We start from the raw sequence: 22,256 nt of genomic DNA, 5'->3' as shown, positions 1-22,256 counted from the left end.
TGTTAACAAATCATCAGTTGGTAATCAACCTTGAGGTCAACAAAGGTTTTTAAAAGCACTTTTCATGTGGTGCTTTGAACTTGATTGATCGCGACAGTACTGGAAGGGTCAGCTGGCTTAAAGGGATACAGAATCGATTTTCACTGGCTGGTGTGACAGGCAAAGTCCAGGCTATGCCTGGTCTAAGATGAATTTTAGGTATGGCAGATATATTCAAGTCTGAAGAGTTTAACAAAAGAACATATACAACTGCCACAAAACTCAAAATGGTAATTCAAATTCATACAGAACTTAAGCGATATTTTAACCTTATAATTCCTCATTCTATAATTCTTCAATCTTCACAGCATTCATCTATCTATTATTATTTTGTTCATTTGCTAAGATGAGTTATTTCAAGGTCACCTTTCAAATGCAGACTTAAATAATACCTTTTGGGGAATGTTACTCGGGTTTATTTAAGTATTCATACAGTACCTAGTCTATATGTACAACTACATCAACTTAAATTAATGGTGAAAACTTATCAAATAAACTGTTCAGCCTATGGTTAATTTCCGAAAAACTTCTACCGTTATGCCGTGTTTACAGTTAATCAGTCAGTTAATAATTTTTTCATCGATGTCTGCTGCTTCCTTAAGCAATCCTTTATTAACAAAATTTGTAAATCCCAGAACACTTATCATTCCCTGTATTTTATTTATTATTTTATTTAATTGGTGTTTTACGCTGTACTAAAGAATATCCTGCTTATACGACGACAGCAAACAATATGGCGGGGAGAAACCGGGAAAGCCCACAACCATTCGCAGGTTGAAGGAAAACCTTCCCAGGTACAACGGGAAAGAGAGAGGCCAGCATATCCATATAATAAAGGCTATTACAGCAATGGTTGTGCAATTGGCCAATATTCCAATTACATTGTGGATAAAGTACAGCCGTGTAGATATATATCTATTCCAAATCATATTGGCATCGACTTCGTCTCTGACGCCATATGCAAGCTCCAGCCACCAGTATACTCAAGCCGCCAGAGAAGAGAAACGCCCCTAGTGTTTGAAAAGGCACTTTATAGTCCCCAGTTAAGTCTCGCAAATTTCCTGAAATCAAAAACAATGTATATGAATACACAGCTTGACAAACAACAATCGGTGAAACACTGGGTTTTTTTTCTAACTAATTATTACTCTTTTCATCCCTGTTATAAAAAAGATACTCCAGTGGTAAAACCTTTGCGTCTTAATATAATGAGCAACTAGATAAGCTGAATTGTTAAAAAAGGCGATGCGTTAAAATGGATATTGTAAATTCCGGGGATAGTTCAGAAATAAACGTTTTTTGTTAACTCAACTTCTGTCTGACGTGAAATCACGCAATAACACTTGGGCACGTTTTACAAAGCAATTGCAGTCCTACGACAAGCACATTTACAATGGTGAGCAATCTCTTCACTATAGGTGAAGAGGCGCAATTTGCCGTAAAGCAGAACCCTGGGCTTAATTGTTCAAGTGTGTATTAGCTGTTAAGACTTATATTGACTTCAATGTGGTCTAATGTCCAAGTCGATCTGTATTAGAACAAGACTGATGTTAACATTTAACACTGGCTTTACTTTAATACACTATTGAACAACTGGCCCTTGGCGTCTTCCATCGCTGACGTAAAGCTACAAATCACGCCGAATTTTGACGTCATTCTACGACACATAAGAATTATTATCACGTCACTTGAGGCAAACTTTATGGAATTTATCGAAGATTTCATTTTTGAGGCCTCTTTGATTATAGAGGTTAAATAGCATTATTCCTGAAAAACCTTTTAAACCATTTTGCTAGCTCTCTTCTCGAATTTCCTTCGCCATCATTTAATATTTCCATCTAATTTCTCTTGGAAGTGGAGCAGCACTTTAGAAAGGCTACAGGTTAAAAGCCGAAGTTGTTAAGCTATTGTATACCACAGACAATGCCGTTGATAGAAAATGGATACAGAAAGATTCTGAATCGGAACTGGGTCCATTTCTTAATTAGGAGAAATTAACTTACCCATTAACGGACTCCCGGCAGCAAATCCAAGGCCGGTCACAAAATTACTCATACCCAGTAATCTGTTCAATTTCTGTAGACCAAAAAAATCAATCAATATAACGGCTCTAAAAGCGTAGCCGGTACCATACGTCAGACCAATGATGACCGCGAAGATACCCTGCGACCAGAATTCTGTGGCGAATCTAGAAAGGAAGCAAGTCGTGCCCAGAATAAACTGTGGAATCATGACGAGTTTGTAGCGTGCTATGAAGTTGTAATCACCTAACAAGCCTAACCCAACACGGCTTAGCAAATCCCCAACTCCGGCCATGGACAATAGAAAGGCGGACTGGTATTCTGACATCCCCAGTTCTCTGGTGAAGGCGGGATAAAACTGCACCACGCATTCGCTGCACAAAGTTGAGCAAAAAACAAAGATTTGGAAAAACAGTAGGGCAGGACTTTTTAGCAGAGATACGCTGGGGAACAAGGTTTTCCAAACAGATACATTAGCAGGTCTATCTGTGGTGTCTTTGAGGGAAAATCGCCTCACAGCTATTACAAACACTTCAAAACAGCCTTCAGATCGGCGATCTTCGCTTGTGTTTTCTTTCCGTGAAATTTGAGTTACTTCCCTTTGGGATTCTGAGACAAAGTCTTCCATTTCAGTAACAAAGGCGGGATTCGAATGAGCATTTGCGGCAAAACTTTGGGCTGTATCGTGGTTAGGTTTAAGATCTAAGACACTGACAGTGGCAGTTGTCGGAAGATCGCTTTCTGTCGTCTTATCCTTGAACTTAGAAAGTCCAGCAGCAGGCCGGAGACCGCAATCATTTTGTTCTGGCGAAACCTTTTGTGGTCCCACGTCTCTTGGGGCAGGCATCATTAGAGAACAACACACCAGCGAATTCAGATTCAAGCCGGCGGATATCAAAGCAGTTCCTCTGTAAGTATATTCGTCCAGCAGCCATTGTAGGACAGGGGGAAATACCAAAACACCCAAGCTAACACCACCCATGACGATCCCGCTGGCAACAGTCCGTCTTTTATCATAATACCGGCCAGCTAAGCTCAGACCGCATGCCATTGCAATCTGTATAGCTGCTCCTGTGTGCCAAAATTAAAACCATGGAATTATTGTTAATACACATTTTGGACAACATATTAGAAATTTTCAACTTTCAGATAAATCAAGCAGTTCCTTTCCTTAAAAAAGTTCTGTTCTAAATTGCCCACTTCGTGGAGAATAGCTGGTGAAGCTGTCTAGTCCGCGGGCTTAGCTGAGACAAATATGGCAATATTTCAGCCATATCGTGGCAATGGTTACACAGAATAAACCAAACTAAATGGCCAACACTAAACTGTTACATGCAGTGTTCTCAAAACTAGATATGCCACATGCCTGTCTGAACTGTACAATATGGTACAAAAGCATGGCGACTGACTGGTAATTCTAGGTTGGTTTCATAACCTTACCTCGTCACGATACAACTGAAATATTGCCAATGTTTTATTTATTTATTTATTTTTTTTTTGTTTTATCTGATTGGTGTTTTACGCTGTAGTCAAGAATATTCTGCTTATACGACGACTATATGATTCACCGATTATATGACGGCGGTCAACATTATGGTGGGAAGAAACCGAGCAGAGCCCGCGGGAATCCTAAGGCCATCCACAGGTTTTTATCAGACCTTTCAGTCAACAGCCGGAAAGGAATCTAGCATGAACTGGGCTTGAACTCACAGCGACCGCATATGCGAGGCTCCTTCATTCATCCAAAGCTCCATTCTAGTGCTCATTTGAAGAGAGCATGTATTCATTTCTTTGTGGCAACGATGAAAGCATATAAAAACGCCATTCATCACGTGAACAGATACAATGGGTTTTGAGTTATTCTTACCTGTACAAAATCCCATTGCATAGATGTGTTCAATTCTGGTGCTGAAGAATGTCACTATGTGTCCAACGAAGGCCAGAAAAGTGGCAGCAGCGACCAGTGCCCTCTCGTGGAATATATCTCCAAAACCACAGATGAAGAGAATAGCTGGCGGGAAGAAATGTGTAATCAGTTTCAAATAAAGTAATTATTTCTTAATCATCAATACATCAAAGCTATAAATTATTTATTAATTACTTTATTTGATTGATATTATAACTGATTAATAAAAATCCCATAGGAACCCCCTCATCCTGCCAGCTGTCTGGTTAAACCAGTGACAAGTAGATCCGCACCCGTGACCTAAAAGGCGGGAAAGTTAAAACAAGTAGCTACAGTAGCAGCGTAATTTACTTTTTTTCAAAAGTGTTTATATTTTTCTCTTCTTAGAAACGCTACAAGCACGACCTACTATTGTTGTGCTGAATACATTAGCCTAATGGTTATGTGACTACTGTGTTATATTTATTTGTTTGGAGGCCAGCATAATGGGGAGAAGAAGACGGGCAATAACCATGGATTCTGGCCGCCGTCGTATGAAGTGAAATACTTTTAAGTACACTGTAAAATACCAATCAAATAAATAAATAAATAAATAAATAAATAAATAAATAAATAAATAAATAAAAAATATATAAATAAATAAATAAATAAATGTAACTATTATGGTACAAATTACTGTAGTAATAACTTAATTTCTTATTTTTTACGATCAGTTATATCGAGCTCCATTTATAATTCCAAACTCAGGTCCTATCTGTTGGAGACTTTAGTCTCTGCTTAGTTATGTTCACACCTTTGTTTATAGTACAGGGCTGCGATTACTACTACATTTGAGTAAATATATCTACCTACACCGCTTCTTTTCAGAATGAAGTAGTGTAGGACTGCTATAGTCTACTTCTTTTAGAGAGTCGCCTATATTCAGCTGTCTGTAAAATCACTCATACTCGCTGACAATTTTGCTTTTAGCCAGCGTCACGTAACAAGCCATGCTCCACACATTGATATTTTGGACGTTCATGTTATGACAAAGAAATTGCAGTTAGAATACTTTTTCTAATTCATAATGTTAAACTCCATAAGCTTAGTTTCGACACTAACAACGCATTGTCTCGGGTGACGTCATAATTATTAAAACACAAGTTGCTACTGGACAATGGGCGTGGAGTGTAATTTGTTTTACAATGGCTGAACCAACAAGCGGTTAGCACAAACTCCACGCAATAACACAGCCTACACTACTCTCTCTCGGAATAACTACATCGCTTTAATATCCCAATATCCATTTCTAAAATTATACTGCCTTGAGATCATATACTACAGCCGATAAAGTAAAATTCATTTATTAAGGTTATATTATATTAAAACGTGCGAACGATTTCAAATATGGCAGTGTCAGAAACAGGGTTTACAGTAAAGTCGACAGCAGTTTATGTAACTTGTGTCACCCTCCTTTAATACACGTTGAACTCCGCCCAATACCCAGCACGCGACTAGTATCTGAATAATTATGACGCCACCCGAGGCAATTGGTTCTTGCCGTCGAAACAGAGCATATGGATTTTAACATTATGAATTAGAAAAAGTGTTCTAACTTAATTTTCCTAGCAAGATTATGAACTTCACACATATCCATGTGTAGAGCTTGTGTTGTTACGTGTCACTGATTGAAGGCAATTTTGGTAGTGAGTATGACTGACTTTACATACAGCTAAATTTAGGCGACTCTCTGAAAAAATATACTATAATACTACATGTAAACGTAGACATCTGCCTACACTATATCTCTACACGACGAGGTAGTGTAGGAATACTGCTACTTAAGCGTAGACTTCTGTATATATACCACTTATTGAGTAGGACTTCTAGTACTAAATTTTGAGCGTAGACACCTGCCTTATCCTTTACACTTGAAAGCACTGCAAAACTGCTAATATCACATTTGCGCATCGACATCATCCTTTTAGGCTGTACACAGACTCACATGTTGCCCCGAATCCTATTGCGACACAAGTGAAGATTAAAGACACCTTGGCCGTCGGGGCGTCATATATCTCTATCAAGTTCACAACGAAGATGCCCAGACTTCGATACAAACCCACTTGCAAAAAAATGTTCATCATGGAAGCTGAAAACAATAAAGCAAAACAGTTGAAGACAGAGAAAAACTGGTCAATGCCAAACTTTCCACTAACCAGTTGGAAGCAATAGCCTTAGCTGAAAAATAATGGCTGGCAGAAATATAAAATATTGTTGAAAATAACCACTGGCAGCAATAAACGTTATTTAGGAAATAACAACTTGGCACAATATATGGCAATTGGAAAATAACTGCTGAGGACAATAAATGGTACTTGCAAAATAACAGCTCGGAAATAACAGCTGGGCGCAATATAGTAGATAGAAAATTAAAGCTGCGCGCAATATAGTAGCTGGAAGATAACAGCTGGGGGCAATAAATAGTAGGTAAAGCAACAAAAAAAAAAACAAAAAAGAAAAAAAATAAGGAATATCATGCCACTAAAAGTATCATATCAACATTGTGAAATTTGCGGCCTCCGACACAGACGTGGTTAGTATGCCAACGCGGCGCAGTCACCCAGCAGCCTGTCACCAATGCGGTCGTTGTGAGTTCAAGTTCAACTCATGCTGGCTTCTTCTCCGGCCGTACTTGGAAAGGTGTTGCAGCAACCTGCGGATGATCGTGGGTTTTCCCTGGGCTCTGTCCGGTTTCCTCCCACCTTAATGTTAACCGCTGTCGTATACGTGAAATTTTCTTGAGTACGGCGTAAAACACCAGTTAAATAAAAAATATACACTGTTGAGTTAAAAATAATCGCCAGTCCTGAAATCAAACGATGTACCGATACTAAAATTGCTGTAGTTTAAATTGATTAAAAAGCATTGAAACCATTTCAATTCATTTATTTATTTGGTGTACTCCAACAAAGCTAGAAAATTGGAATAACAGAATAAATCTGTCATGTGTAACACAAAAATTTCGACTAATGATATTCATCCCTGCTTTAACCATGGAAAAAAGTCGCTGCTGGAATGTGAGAGCAATCTGGCTCAATACAGAGTGAGTGAGTGCTTGGGGTTTAACGTGGTACTTAACAATTTTTCAGTCATATGACGACGAACAAATGTAAAGTGCCTATTTGTTGCAGGACAGATTTCCACCGCTCTTCTGTCTAGTGCTGCTTCACTGAGATGGCTTACCGAAGGCAAGTAACCCGCCCCGCCCGAGCCATTATACTGATACGGGTCAACCAGTCGTTGCACTATCTCCTTCATGCTGAACGCCAAGCGAGGAACTTCCCACTTCCTCTATTTAAGGTCTGAGGTGTGTCTCGACCCAGGATTGATCCTGGATCTCCCACTCCCGAAGCGAACGCTCTACCAACTGCATGTGTTATCGGGGCCGGTGGCTCAGTACAGGATTGCTCAGTGGTTAGTTTTATTGGACTGTATGTATGTGTGTACGTATGTATACATGTATGTAGGTATACTTGGTGTTGAGGGTCGTACTTAACGATTTCTCAATCATATGACGACGAGGAGTCATTAAGTGTGTGTACATGTATATTAAACCTTCTGGTGGTAGGGCGAGTCCATGCCGCCAAAGTGCTGCCGCCGCTGAAATATCATACCGAAATCACCAGGCACCTATCCAGTGACGTTATAGTGCCACCGGGCCAACCAGACCTGTTTCCTTGCTCCAATCTATCAGCGATAAGCGCTAAGAGGCAACAACTAATACCAAGCCTTTGGTTTGACCCGAGCCGGTTTTGATCCCAGGTCTCCCTACTTCGAGGTGGACGCTCTAACTATGCATCAGGCCACCGAAGCGGTCCAGGTTTATCGGTGGAGGAAGCCAAAATGCTCGGTGCAATCCGCCAACCCTCGCCACGTACCGGACAATCTCTCATGCATTATTAGAAACTTCAATCTCAGTCATGCTAACAATAATATCAGCTATGTGGGCTTATACAAAACTGGCCATGGGGCGACTACAAAACGGGCTAAATGGCGTGCGGACTGTCACGAATCCACAAGAACAGCTTATAAGTGATGGCTGTATTGTCCAGTAAGAAACTTGAAATGTAATGGTAAATGACAAAGCTGGCTCGATCGCCGGTCTATTTTGTTCTTGTAGAGGCGGTCCAGTAAGCACGTTACACTATACAGTGAATGTGTGTTCACAAAACACTCAGGTAGTTAACTCTGAGATCGGTTGGTCATGTTTCTAGTTTAACTTCCACATTATTTCAGAAAGCTAAGCTGGGAAGAATGAAACATATCTCAGATCTACCAGGTAGTGCACATGCACTGTGGGGTTACAGCAGGAAAGCGGTGTGTATTCCTACTATCGCCTCTACGTGTATAGTTATATCCTGAGTAACCTGTCCGAAAGCCTCGTGGGCGTTGGTGGGACACCTTATGTACAGAACAGGCATTTATTGGGCAAACGCTTCTCAGGTGTTCTGAACCTTCACTCAGAGAATTAATTGGTTAAATTTAACAGAAAGTTTGTTATCTGAGTGATGCCAGAATGTATAATCTATTATTGCAGCAGATTATATCCGTTAAAATATAACACACATATTCCGTTTAATATAACACACATATTCCGTTAAATATAACACACATAACTATTCTAATAGCGTAACAGGATACTATGTTGAATTGGACACAATATGTTGTGTTACAAAATCAGAATACATTCTAGCATCACTCAGGCAACAGATTTTCTGTTAAATTTAACAGATTCATTCTTTGAGTGTTCCAAACACACGAGTGAACAGAAATCGTAGTGTTCTTCCTTTACCTATTCTCGTGTGAAAGTAACATACACTGGCATTCATTAGGGTGTTCATATGTGTATAATAATAAAGCATCATGAAGAACAATGGGAAAAGTGTAAGGCATCGCAGCTATGTATTAAATAGAATACAATAATTTTGTCAAGCTAGTGAATAGATTTATGTCTGGATCTTGTGCTGTGTGTCCGCTAGTGTACGTCTAAGTCCGGAAACGAGAACAGCGGATTCTTGAAAACGAATCGACGCGGCGCTCCCGCTTTTCAAGAACCAATTGTGGTCGTCGTTTCTCCACTACATAATGCTGGCCGGCGTTGTATAAGTGAAATATTATTGAGTACGGCGTAAAACACCAGCGTAAAATACAACAGATGTGACTTTTAACCTGTGCATAATGGATATAGGTACTTCATATCTACTGCATAAACGTGCGCGTGTGTGAGAGTGTGTCTTTTTTAAGCCGCTAAAAATAGTTTGCCTCGGAGCTCTAGGTACAAGAAGGTAAAAGTTTTATCAAACTGGCTCTTAGTTAAATAAAAGACAGTTTACAATGAATTAATGAATACAATGAATTAAACATAGGTCATATATATATATATATATATATATATATATATATATATATATATCTTCATATCTACTGCATGAACGTGCGCGTCTTTCTTTTCATATTTCTTGAAAATAACACGAAGTTTGAAACTGCAGTTGGAATATAACAGAATGTAGATTATTATTATTTGTTTTCCTATGTAAATTCTCCTCACCAGGGGATCTTTCCCTAATTCTCATGTATATATATATATATATATATATATACACTTCGTGTTATTTTCAAGAAATATGAAAAGAAATACCTGATACCTGAAATATGTGGCCAAAATGATATAGAAAATTAAGACAAAGTTAACTGTGAAAAGTAGGAGAACGGGTCATTATTGGAAACTTATGATTTTAATATAGTACCACGCAGAAGCTATTACATTTTAAATAACTGTAATAAATAAACTTCAATCAAAATTAATATAAAAAAAAACATTTACCAAAAGCCACAATCCAGGCCGACCCAGTGTCGGGTGAAAGGGCAACAGGGCGCCGCTCTTTCGCATCTGTCCTCTCTCCACCCGTGGGACTAAGGCTGTTATCGTCTGTACTCTTTGATGTCGACGTTTTTGACATTTTTTTGTGGAAATTCGTCAAATCCAATCAAAATGACCTCTGTAATCCTATAATCTGTCAGTGTATGGCTGTGTGTGGACGTTAAAGTCCAAATCAATGCAGAGCTACACTGTTTCATTAACACCTTTGATAATGCACGCTCAAGTGCTCAAGACCTGAGGTTACAGAAATCACCGACTCTGAATGGCAGACACCATTTTCCTAAACATCGTCATTTGTGCAGTTCTGTCCATTTTTGGGCATGCAAGAAATGAAACTGGTTCCGAATACAGGTCCGAGAAAATAGCAATAGTTAGTGTTTCATTAGGGCATCCAGCAACAACGCGTCAATCTGATTGCACTTTCTACTCTCCATAGCTGTGTAAGTGGATGATTGACACGCAGTGGGACAGGCGTGATATAATAACGTATCCCGATGGGTTAAAAACCATTTCGGGGCGTAACCATCGAAAGATTTGTTGTGATTGGGAACAAAGGCTTAGTCAAATAGTTGTTTGTTTATTTATCTATTTTTAATTTTGAAACTCCTCATGTGTGTGTGTGGCGGAGGGAGGGGGCGTGGTGTCTGCGTGAAATTACTAAGTTGATAACAATATGTATTACAAACGTCCATAGAGTGTAAAAGGCTCCCTAACCAGACTAAACAATACACCCAAACATATACACGTACAAGGCAATAAGAAGAAGAAAAAAAAAAAAAAAAAGAAAAACATTTAATATGTTTAACGGCATGAGCTGTATATATCACACCTACATTGTGGTATTAAGGGATCACTGATTCAACAACACTCTGATTATTGTTCTTTTTAATCTTTGTTCAAAATACATATTCAGAATATTTCAGTGTTGCCTCGAATGTGAGGGTGTTGAAGGACTTACATATGGATTCAAATATGTTATTGTAATATGGTTTAATTTCTTTAAAATGAAACGTGAATTTCTGTTTGACTGGCAGGTTGCGCTTTCTGTTGTGGAGAGTAAACAAGCGGGATTAGTCTAATCTGTTGTGGTCAACTGAGGGGATCATCAGGGGCACGTTGCAGGAAGCGTGCACAAATCTGCGCAAGCGTGGCTGTCATGGCAACACATATGTAGGACCTAGTTACAGTTGCGCGCCTTGTAAAGATACGTACGCTTTGACGAACGGGCCCAAGATAGCTGGACAGATCGTTCAGAAGACAAACACCAACCTGCCTCGTTCTTATAACACCCTCCCTACTCGCATCGTCCCCCTTCAGTCAATGCATGGAATTTGCCGAGGGCGTCGAAATGGACTTTACCATGAGGATCAGACTGCCTTTAAAGATCATATTCTACGATATGACCCATTTCGCATGACACTTCTCAGGTCAAATCTTTTTTCTTCATAGTTCCGACCTAATTAGGACTTCATTCTGGTACGGCTACATTGTTTTTACTTTATGAAAATGATCAAATGAAATCGTTTTATACCTCGAGTATAGCAGATGAACTGACCATTTCTAAATCTGTACTCTCTTAATGAGGGCCTTTAATTGAACATGTATAAAGTGTCTCTTTGTTCACATGCCCTTGAAAAGACTGATGGATTACTATAGTATTTTTCTTCGGGCCATTCGCCTATGTTCAGCTGTCTGTAAACTAAGTCATGTTAGCTACCAAAATTGCCTTTAGTCAGTGACACGTAACAACACAAGCTCTACACATGGAAATGTTCATGTTCTTGCACAGAAAACGAAGTTAGAAAACGTTTTATAATTCATAATGTTGTAATTCATAACGTTAAACTACATAAGCTCCATTTCGACGACAAAAAACTCATTTGCCTCGGGTGACAGTTACTCTTCACGCCCATTGTCTATGCAGCATAGAACTTGTTCTTGAATAATGAGGCAAGGAGTTCTTGGGTGATGGAGCTTATTTATTGATTTATTTGATTGGTGTTTTACGCCGTACTCAAGAATATTTCACTTATACAGCGGCGGCCAGCATTATGGTGGGTGGAAACCGGGCAGAGCCCGGGGGAAACCCACCACCAGAGTCAGGTTTATGGTGTTCACCATTATGAATTAGAAAAAGTATTCGAACTGCATTTTTCTTGCAATACCAGTAATATAAACGTGCAGCATATCAATGTGTATAGCTTGCCGTGTTACTAAGGAAAGGCAATTTTGATAGCGAGGTTGACTGATTTTACAGGTGGCTGAATATAGGCGACTGGCTAAATGAAACAGATTATAATACCGTCTACACTCCAGCAGGCTAGTTTGTGTAAATGACGTTTGAGAGTACAATTCTCCCACAAACGAAATTTCTCTGATCATGTGAGCAAAGTGGAGATGAGGGCGTTTAGAATGCTGGGTTTCCTGAAGCAAAATGTGATTGGTTTTATCATACTCTAATGTCTAGTGTGAAATTTATTCCATACACAGTTTACTTTCCAGTATAGCCATATTCCACATGGTGTTTTGAACTCCTGTCAGTGTCAGTAACTAAGGTGGAATCTGACTGGACCATGAATCATGCACATTTATGAAGGATATTCAGGGCTTTGAAGAGTTAATATGGCTATAGCAGTAAATCAAGACACATGATGTCGGGCATTGCTACCTGGAATAAATGAAGATGAGTTTTACATGTATATTAATTATCATTATATCGCTGTATATCGTGGTAGTTGGGAGTATCCTGAGGTATGCTTCTATTAAATGGAATCCCCACTGGAACGTGTTAATTGAACGGCTTGAAAGTGCTCAAAAACCATGCCAGCAAGTCCGTAAGAATCTTCGACTGTATGCATGTACATCTATGTATGTTCTGGTTTTGCCATCGTATTTCACAATTTGCAAGTCATATGACGACAACGGGGTCATGACTCTTGTGTGCCTGCATTGAAAAAGGTTAATCTGTGAAATATAACAGAAAATTTGTTGTCTGAGTGATGCTAGAACGTATTCCGTTGTTATTACACATTATTGTGTCCAATTCAACATAATATCCTATTAGTCTAATAGGGTCTTTGTGTTGATTTGATAGAATATGTGTGTTATATTTAACAGAATAATCTGCTGTAATAGCAGAATACATTCTAGCATCACTCAGACAACAGACTTTCTGTTAAATTTAACAGATTATATTTTTCAGTGTACATATTGTGTCTTCTTGTGCCAGGAAGAGTTCATAATCCAAAGTGCTGCTGCCACTAAAGTATCATGCCAAAGACACCAGACGTGACACCCCACCCAGGTACATTATTCTGACATCAAGTCAACCAGCCCTGCTTCCTTGCTCTGACGTCTCAGTGCATGCTGAGCATCAAGCAACACAGCTACAAGAAATATTTTGGAACTAAATCTTTGCTATGACCCGATCCGCGTTTGGATAGGAGTATTCGTCAGTATGGGTTTCTAAAATTAACCTCACTGGTTTACCCGAGAAATGACCAGTAAAGCGTACACATTTTTAAAATCTTATCAGTGAAAAATTATTGAGTATGGCGTCAAATAAAAGTTAAGTATATATATTAAAAAAAAAAACAAACAAAACAAAAAAACAAAACAAAACAAACACATTGAATGACGTAACAGTGTAACTGTCCTGGAATTCCCGTGCGTGGAAAATATTTACTTGTTTATTTCATTGGCGTTCAAGGTAGTATGCTTAAGAGTTTTCAGTTATATGACAGACTGGGCGTTCATGCCGGTAAGCCCCGAATAAAGCCACTTACGTTCATCTTGTACCGGACAAAACTTCTGACTTATCAGCGAGAGCTGGATTCGAACAAGCCACCTCACTGACTGAGTTTCTGAGAATCGCATACAAATATGCAGTTCGTATACACGTACGTGTATTTTTCGTAGTTTTTCTCGTAAATTACGTTGCCTTATGGCATTAAAACCTACACAACGCGTATTACGAAAAATTTCGCGAGAAATATGAACTACGAATTGCGTGAAATTGTCCCAAGCAATATGTAATCAGAAATGATGGTTCCCAAGGTAAAATTATTTTTATAAAAAAAATCCACAGATATATAATGACCATGCAAGTTTATATAACAGCGTGGGAATTGTTCGCTCAAATATATCCGCACACAAACCAGCAGTCAGGAATCAAGCCGAAATGTTTATCAGCTTGCTTTGTATTAAAAACTCTTCCCGGACAGTGCCTCCTTATACACCATAAAAGGATATCCTAAGATCAAAAACCTGTAAAATTTGCTTGACGTATCAGTTGGAATACACTCCTGTATCTCACACGTAACAAAACGTAAGCGTCAGTGGAAAGACAAACTAGTTTAAAATTTAAACTTGGGGCCTCCGTGGCCGAGAGGTTTAGCACGCCAGCACGGCACAATGATCCAGAAGCCTCCTGCCAACGCGGTCGCTATGACTTCAAGTCCAGCTCATGCTGGCTTCTTTTCCAGGGGAAGGGCCTGCAACAACCTGCTAATGGTCGTGGGTATCATCCGGGCTCCGCCCGGTGTCCTCCTACCATAGGCCTAATGATGGTCGCCTTCCAACAAATGAAATATTTTTGAGTAAGGCGTAAAACACTAATCATATAAATAAATAAATAAATAAATAAATAAATAAAATATGCAAAACTACATCAGCTTATGGATGCTGCAACCATCGTTACGATAGGACTGGCAATAAACTCCACCCAGCTGTGTGTATAGTTGGGGCCTATTTTCGTCATTTCCTAAGGAATGTAAATATCCAACATTGATGAAAATGGACGTTATTTGTAGTTTAGTCAAGTTGAAGTTCCCCAGCTCATCTCGAACACGTGAAGCTTAGCCTACAGGTAGACCCCTCACCTCGTGCTGGATTGGAAGTAGGCCTACATTGTACATGGTGAGGTGTAACTTTTGTAACTCAACTGCAAAGGGGAGGTAATCCGGTTTATGAAGGGGCTATCCCACTTTTAGCTCAACAGACGAGGAAATTAATTTGTGGTCTTGTGTTGTTTTTGTATGTGTTAGTTTGTGTGGATTTTTTTACCTGACAATCTGCAAGGCTTGTTTGTTGAGGTTAGTCTGATCCTGTCTGTTCTAGTTAAGACAAGGGTTACACACTGTTTTCATAAAAGCTTGACTGAATCCGTTAATTGTAATGTCGGGGTGTTGTCAACTAATACAACAACAACAACAAGACAACTGACAAGCACTCGGCCTTAATTTAAAAGTGAGTGAGTCAGTGCTTGGGGTTTAACGTCGTGCTCTTAATTTAAGAGGTTTCCGTCATTACGATATATCTGCACACCAGTGTATATATAAACACTGGTCAAATTTTGGTTAATAAAATTTAATTATAGATCGATGTGTTAATTCAACATTATACTCGCGGTTCGGAAAAAGTAGAGCCGTCTCAGGAATTGTTGAAATAGGCCACAGGCTTTTATTTAATTGACCAACATTTTAAAATATTGAAATACAAATGGTTTTAAACTGAGAAAATACCAACTTAGAAGGTTAGCCATATCAGTCCACTTTACCGTGGTATTGTATTCTTTTAAAGATCGAACACTAGAAAGTTGTTGATTGAAATAGTGTTAAAGGAAACCTTAAAAGCCAAGAGAGCAGAGAGTGAAATTACCTTTTTTCATTTTTCTTATGTTATTTGTTTTTGTTCAGTGATGTTATAAATGTGACGGGCTCTATGTCTTGGGCTGAGGCAGCTATTTATAAATGTGACAGGCTCTATGTCTGGGACTGATGCAGCCATTTGTGTATTTTCAGGGTTGTTATAAATGTGACAGGCTCTATATCTGGGGCTGAAGCAGCTATTTGTTTATTTTCAGGGATGTAATAAATGTGACAGGCTGTATGTCTGGGGCTGAGGCAGCTATTTGTGTATTTTCAGGGATGTTATGAATGTGACAGGCTCTATGTCTGGGGCTGAGGCAGCTATTTGTGTATTTTCAGGGATATTATAAATGTGACAGGCTCTATGTCTGGGGCTGAGGCAGCTATGTGTGTATTTTCAGGGATGTTATAAATGTTACAGGCTCTATGTCAGGGGCTGGGGCAGCTATTTGTGTATTTTCAGGGTTGTTATAAATGTGACAGGCTGTATGCCTGGGGCTGAGGCAGCTATTTGTATATTTTCAGGGATGTTATAAATGTGACAGGCTCTGTGTCTGGGACTGAGGCAGCTATTTGTGTATTTTCAGGGTTGTTATAAATGTGACAGGCTGTATGTCTGGGGCTGAGGCAGCTATTTGTGTATTTTCAGGGTTGTTATAAATGTGACAGGCTCTATGTCTGGGGCTGAGGCAGATATTTGTGTATTTTCAGGGTTGTTATAAATGTGACAGGCTCTATGTCTGGGGCTGAGGCAGCTATGTGTGTATTTTCAGGGATGTTATAAATGTGACAGGCTCTATGTCTGGGGCTGAGGCAGCTATTTGTGTATTTTCAGGGATATTATAAATGTGACAGGCTCTATGTCTGGGGCTGAGGCAGCTATGTGTGTATTTTCAGGGATGTTATAAATGTTACAGGCTCTATGTCAGGGGCTGGGGCAGCTATTTGTGTATTTTCAGGGTTGTTATAAATGTGACAGGCTGTATGCCTGGGGCTGAGGCAGCTATTTGTATATTTTCAGGGATGTTATAAATGTGACAGGCTCTGTGTCTGGGACTGAGGCAGCTATTTGTGTATTTTCAGGGTTGTTATAAATGTGACAGGCTGTATGTCTGGGGCTGAGGCAGCTATTTGTGTATTTTCAGGGATGTTATAAATGTGACAGGCTCTATGTCTGGGGCTGAGGCAGCTATGTGTGTATTTTCAGCGATGTTATAAATGTTACAGGCTCTATGTCAGGGGCTGAGGCAGCTATTTGTGTATTTTCAGGGATGTTATAAATGTGACTGGCTCTATGTCTGGGGCTGAGGCAGCTATGTGTGTATTTTCAGGGATGTTATAACTGTGACAGGCTCTATGTCTGGGGCTGAGGCAGCTATTTGTGTATTTTCAGGGTTGTTATCAATGTGAAGAGCTCTATTTCTGGGGCTGAGGCAGCTATTTGTGACGGGCTCTTTTTCTGGGGCTGAGGCAGCTGTTTGTGTATTTTCAGGGATGTTATAAATGTGACAGGCTCTATGTCTGGGGCTGAGGCAGCTATGTGTGTATTTTCAGCGTTGTTATAAATGTTACAGGCTCTATATCAGGGGCTGAGGCAGCTATTTGTGTATTTTCAGGGATGTTATAAATGTGACGGGCTCTATGTCTGGGGCTGAGGCAGCTATGTGTGTATTTTCAGGGATGTTATAACTGTGACAGGCTCTATGTTAGGGGCTGAGGCAGCTATTTGTGTATTTTCAGGGTTGTTATCAATGTGAAGAGCTCTATTTCTGGGGCTGAGGCAGCTATTTGTGACGGGCTCTTTTTCTGGGGCTGAGACAGCTGTTTGTGTATTTTCAGGGATGTTATAAATGTGACAGGCTCTATGTCTGGGGCTGAGGCAGCTGCAGAAGATGTGGAGTATGAACCTCTCAATGGTAAAGTACCAGACTCATATATATTTTATGCAAACATTTCAACACCAGGAAAATAAACATTTTAATGTAAAATATATTCCACAATCGTCTCTAATTACATGTACAGGCCCTCCATTTTCAAATTTTCAAATAAGAGGCTTTTAGTGTTTTTGTTTTACGAGTAATTTATGTATTTCATTGTGTTAATGATAAATACAGTATACTTTCCACAAATGTAAAATGACACAAAGTATTTTAATGTTTTTTTCCACTTTGGATCATGTATCTGTATAATTATGTTGCTGTTGACAGTGACAGTGAAAGATGACAATGGTAAGGCCCGGATACAAACCAGTCCCATTCCAGGCCTGTCTAAACAAGGGGAGAGCACTCTAATTGTAGACATCTGCTCTGAGTGAGTACTGTTAGACTTGAAGGAGCCATTTTGTAAACTGTATTAATGTATACAACTTGAATGCAACAGTGAATATGTAAAGTCACCCCCTATATGTCAAGACCACATGGCACTGTATAAAGGGACATGTGGAAATGTAGTCATTTTGGTGAATAAATGCCCTGTGGTTAATTTAGGACTAGAAAAAATATAGTACTTCTTGACAAAAAAGATAAATTTATTTATTGATTTGATTGGTGTTTTACGCCGTACTCAAGAATATTTCAGTTATATGACGGCGGCCAGCATTATGGTGGGTGGAAACCGGACAGAGCCCGGGGGAAACTCACGACCATCCGCAGGTTGCTGACAGACCTTCACACTTACAACCGGAGAGGAAGCCAGCATGAGCTGGACTTGAACTCACAGCGACCGCATTGGTGAGAGGCTCCTGGATCAAAAAGATAAATTTATTAGAAAGGCAAACAAATAAATAAGAAGAGTACTGCATGTTTATGACACAAGTAGCAATCAGTGTATATACATGTCAATTGTCGGTGTAAAGTGGCTGTTTCATTAGGCATGGGGCCTCCGTGGCTCAGTCGGTTAGCGCGCTAGCGCAGCGTAATGACCCAGAAGCCTCTCACCAATGTGGTCGCTGTGAGTTCAAGTCCAGCTCATGCTGGCTTCCTCTCCAGCCGTAAGTGGGAAGGTCTGCCAGCAACCTGCGGATGGTCGTGGGTTTCCCCTGGGCTCTGCCTGGTTTCCTCCCACCATAATTCTGGCCGCCCTCGTATAAGTGAAATATTCTTGAGTACGGCGTAAAACACCAATCAAATAAATAAATAAATAAATCATTAGGCGTGCTCCTTGATACGGTAGGGGCAGTGAATTGGGCCAAAATTTTGGGGAAGTGTAAAGAAAGTTTGGAGTAAAACAAAAACTGAGGTGAATCCTGTTTGATGCTGTGACAAGTTCATTAAACCAGTCTAACACATATAGGATAAAAGCTTGGTACACTCAGTGTGTTTTGTTGTTGACTTAATGTTTTTTTCACAAAAATTGAATCTTGAGTCTGTTTGCCAAATTTAATAAAGGTAAAGATGATGTTAAATCTAAGTCATAAAATAATTTCAGTTTAGTGTGACTGTGTTGTTAAACATAAAGTGCATGGGATATCAGGAACTGTTAGCTTGAGAAAGGTGATATTCAACAAGTGTGAAGAATGAGTTGAATATCACTTGTTGAGAGCTGACAATTCCTGATATCCCATCCCCAACATGCACTGTATGTTTTATTGTACACCCAAAACAGGGTACATTGCTCATTTGGTGCTGTAAATCACTGAATTTGTACATCAATAACAGAGATAGCCATCATCAATTTGTTTACTTTAAAATACAAACAAGCAGACGTCATAGAGGCACACAAAGGGAGGTAACTTCAGTAGAATAATGCACATGATTGTTGGATGTTAGTACAACGTTGTTTGTACATCAATAACAGAGGTAGCCATCAACCATTTGTTTAAAATACAAACAAGCACACGTCATAGAGGCACACAAAGGGAGGTAACTTCAGTAGAATAATGCACATGATTGTTGGATGTTAGTACAACGTTGTTTGTACATCAATAACAGAGGTAGCCATCAACCATTTGTTTAAAATACAAACAAGCACACGTCATAGAGGCACACAAAGGGAGGTAACTGCAGTAGAATAATGCACATGATTGTTGGATGTTAGTACAACGTTGTTTGTACATCAATAACAGAGGTAGCCATCAACCATTTGTTTAAAATACAAACAAGCACACGTCATAGAGGCACACAAAGGGAGGTAACTGCTTTAGAATAATGCACGATTGTTGGATGTTAGTACAACATTGTTGGCTATTGGCTGGCGAACATAAGGTATAATTATTATTTTGTGTGACGTTTCTTTGCTTGTGTGCATAATTGTTGTACATCATGTTTTGCGGAGTATCATGTCACTGTGTATTGACCAATGGAAACCAAGAATCACCATGAGGTATAAAAATGTGTGTTAGTGTTATTCAGTGTGTTATTGTAGTATTATTTGCCTTTGTGTCCAGTTGTATCAAGATATCTGTGGAAGTCACCGACAAGAAGAACACAAGTAAAAAGAAGACCCATCACTCCAGAATACGGTTATCACAGGATATCAGAGATAGATGTAAAGTCACTAAGAAAGAGGTAGGTCACAGGATATCAGAGAGAGATGTGAAGTCATCAGGAAAGGCTTAGGTCACAGGATATCAGAGAGAGATGTGAAGTCACTAAGAAAGAGGTAGGTCACAGGATATCAGAGAGAGATGTGAAGTCACTAAGAAAGAGGTAGGTCACAGGATATCAGAGAGAGATGTGAAGTCACCAGGAAAGGCGTAGGTCACAGGATATCAGAGAGAGATGTGAAGTCACTGAGAAAGAGGTAGGTCACAGGATATCGGAGAGAAAGATGTGAAGTCACCAGGAAAGGCGTACGTCACGGGATATCAGAGAGAAAGATGTGAAGTTGACAGGAAAGAGTTACTTCTTTTGGAACCCAGTTTTGATTTTTCATTTTTTTCGTTTGAAGAAAGGAAAATTATAGTAATGATAAACATGATAATAATCTAGTTTTAGTAGCTGTGACACTTATTTTTACATAAATAAATAAATAATAAATAATAATATAAAATGAGAAGAATAATTGTTTAAAATATAGTGAGGGTATTCTGCTCAAAATAAAGTAACTTTTTTTCTGGAATTGTTCAGTTGTAATTGGAAATTTTATTCCCCGACAGTATTTTACAGTCAGGATCAATTGTCCTTTTCGGTTGAATTTTGGTAAAAATAAAATTGCTTTTATCTTTGCCGTGATGTTATTTCATTTATAAATTCAGAATACCAGCCTTCGTTTTGCATGATTTATTTTCTGGTTTCACAGTTTGTTACCATAACTGCTGAAATTCCCAAGAAAGAGAAAGAAAAAAAATGAGTGAGAGATATATAGGTATTTATACCCTCATATAGTTCACACATGTTCCTATATTCTAGTTGCTTTCTTTAATGTGGATGCTGTGTTATATACATTACAGATAGAAAAAGATGGACGACTGGTTATTCATGTTGAAAAGAAGGAGCCTTTCAAGTTGGCAAAAATGGTGAACATCAGAAGATAGCAATTCTTTAATGAACTTATATATCCTTTGTGACTAATTTTATCTATGCAAACAATCATCTGGTTACTGACCATGTGTAGTCTTGTCATATGAACAGGGTCAGTCTTCTTTACACCCAGTTGGCCGTTAGTGTGCCTGACAGGGGAGGTAACCATGTTAATCCTGCGTATACACAAGAACCATGCTCCTTACAACACTTGCACTGCTCCCAATATTCACTTCATATCACTGCCAACACTAGCAACTTTTGTACAACCACACCAAGGTCACTGTATTCATGGTGATGAGAAATAAAGTGATGTCAGAAAAAAAAAAAAAAAACTCTGTCACAACCTTTGTTTCTAACAACACTTTATACACTGCTTTCTCGTCATCTAAAGTATGTACAACACGATTCTAGCCAACACCGGGAACAATTCTATTGATGAATGCTGATTAAATAGTTCTGCACATGGACACGAGTGGTGAGGCTCAGCCTAAACATGCCCACCTGTCCAATGGCTCCAAAGGTCAAGCTTGTCTAGTGGTGACAGTGATGTGAAGCGTAGAGAGCTGCACAACGCTGTAAGCAACGGATGAGGATTTCCCTATCTAGTGTGAATACGGCTATGCCCTACTTGTGTACATATAGTATAACATAGTAATCTCCCCTGAATAGATGAATAATGTCCATATGTGCCCACCAGGTGGGGTACTTAGTATTCCCCTGAGAAAACTAGAATGAGACACGTTATTAAAGCTTGAGGGTCCTCAGGTCTCATATACTCTGCCGACTCCGGGGTCGAGGAACATTTTATTTTTCATATGTCTTTGTCCCCTTTGAATCCTGTAACCACCAACCTCTAATCTCTACTTGTTCTTCAGTGTTTCTCTCTTCAAATGGCCCAGGGGCCTCCGTGGCTCAGTCCGTTAAAGCGCTAGCGCAGCGTAATGACCCAGGAGTCTCTCACCAATGTGGTCGCTGTGAGTTCAAGTCCAGCTCATGCTGGCTTCCCCCGGGCTCTGCCCGGTTTCCACCCACCATAATGCTGGCTGCCGTTGTATAAGTGAAATATTCTTCAGTACTTCGTAAAACACCAATCAAATAAACAAATAAAATAAATCAAATGGCCCATAGGGAAGATTGTCCAACATGCCTAGGAGTAGACAGTCATTTATTTTGTTACTTGTATTTATTATTTTCTGGGTTATTTTATTTTATTCATTTTATAATTTGTGTAAAACTGAAATACCATTATGAAAGTGCCGT

The 22,256-nt window shown here is 39.3% G+C and overlaps 2 protein-coding genes across 2 annotated transcripts; one reads left to right on the top strand and one right to left on the bottom strand.

Moving 5' to 3' along the window:
• Positions 1–954: 954 nt before the first annotated feature.
• Positions 955–9,965, bottom strand: LOC135479734 (monocarboxylate transporter 13-like). Its single transcript, XM_064759637.1, has 5 exons — positions 9,830–9,965; positions 5,951–6,094; positions 3,928–4,071; positions 2,043–3,131; positions 955–1,100 (listed from the first exon to the last, which is right to left on the bottom strand). Exons 1-5 carry the CDS (start codon positions 9,963–9,965, stop codon positions 955–957), a joined length of 1,659 nt encoding a protein of 552 aa, XP_064615707.1.
• Positions 9,966–14,883: 4,918 nt separating this feature from the next.
• On the top strand, positions 14,884–21,573 carry LOC135479560 (uncharacterized). The gene is made up of 5 exons (XM_064759450.1): positions 14,884–14,979; positions 17,374–17,450; positions 17,742–17,844; positions 19,919–20,039; positions 20,924–21,573. The coding sequence occupies exons 2-5, from the start codon at positions 17,399–17,401 to the stop codon at positions 21,005–21,007; spliced, it is 360 nt and encodes a 119-aa protein (XP_064615520.1). The 5' UTR covers positions 14,884–14,979; positions 17,374–17,398; the 3' UTR covers positions 21,008–21,573.
• Positions 21,574–22,256: the final 683 nt, after the last annotated feature.

Source organism: Liolophura sinensis, chromosome 12 (assembly GCF_032854445.1).
Source record: "Liolophura sinensis isolate JHLJ2023 chromosome 12, CUHK_Ljap_v2, whole genome shotgun sequence".
In the NCBI taxonomy this organism is placed as follows: domain Eukaryota; kingdom Metazoa; phylum Mollusca; class Polyplacophora; order Chitonida; family Chitonidae; genus Liolophura; species Liolophura sinensis.
The sequence above is the reverse complement of the archived record's forward strand: the minus strand, read 5'-3'. Positions and strand labels throughout refer to the sequence as shown.

Bases quoted from the DNA above. Each gene is read 5' to 3' on its own strand.
- LOC135479734 (XM_064759637.1), bottom strand. From the start codon at position 9,965: ATGTCAAAAACGTCGACATCAAAGAGTACAGACGATAACAGCCTTAGT. The intron at 4,072-5,950 runs GTGAGTCTGTGT...TCTTCCCGCCAG, and splicing joins AATAGGATTCGGGGCAACAT to CTATTCTCTTCATCTGTGGT. The intron at 3,132-3,927 runs GTAAGAATAACT...TTTGGCACACAG, and splicing joins TGCAATGGGATTTTGTACAG to GAGCAGCTATACAGATTGCA.
- LOC135479560 (XM_064759450.1), top strand. From the start codon at position 17,399: ATGTCTGGGGCTGAGGCAGCTGCAGAAGATGTGGAGTATGAACCTCTC. The intron at 17,451-17,741 runs GTAAAGTACCAG...TGCTGTTGACAG, and splicing joins GGAGTATGAACCTCTCAATG to TGACAGTGAAAGATGACAAT. The intron at 20,040-20,923 runs GTAGGTCACAGG...TATACATTACAG, and splicing joins GTAAAGTCACTAAGAAAGAG to ATAGAAAAAGATGGACGACT.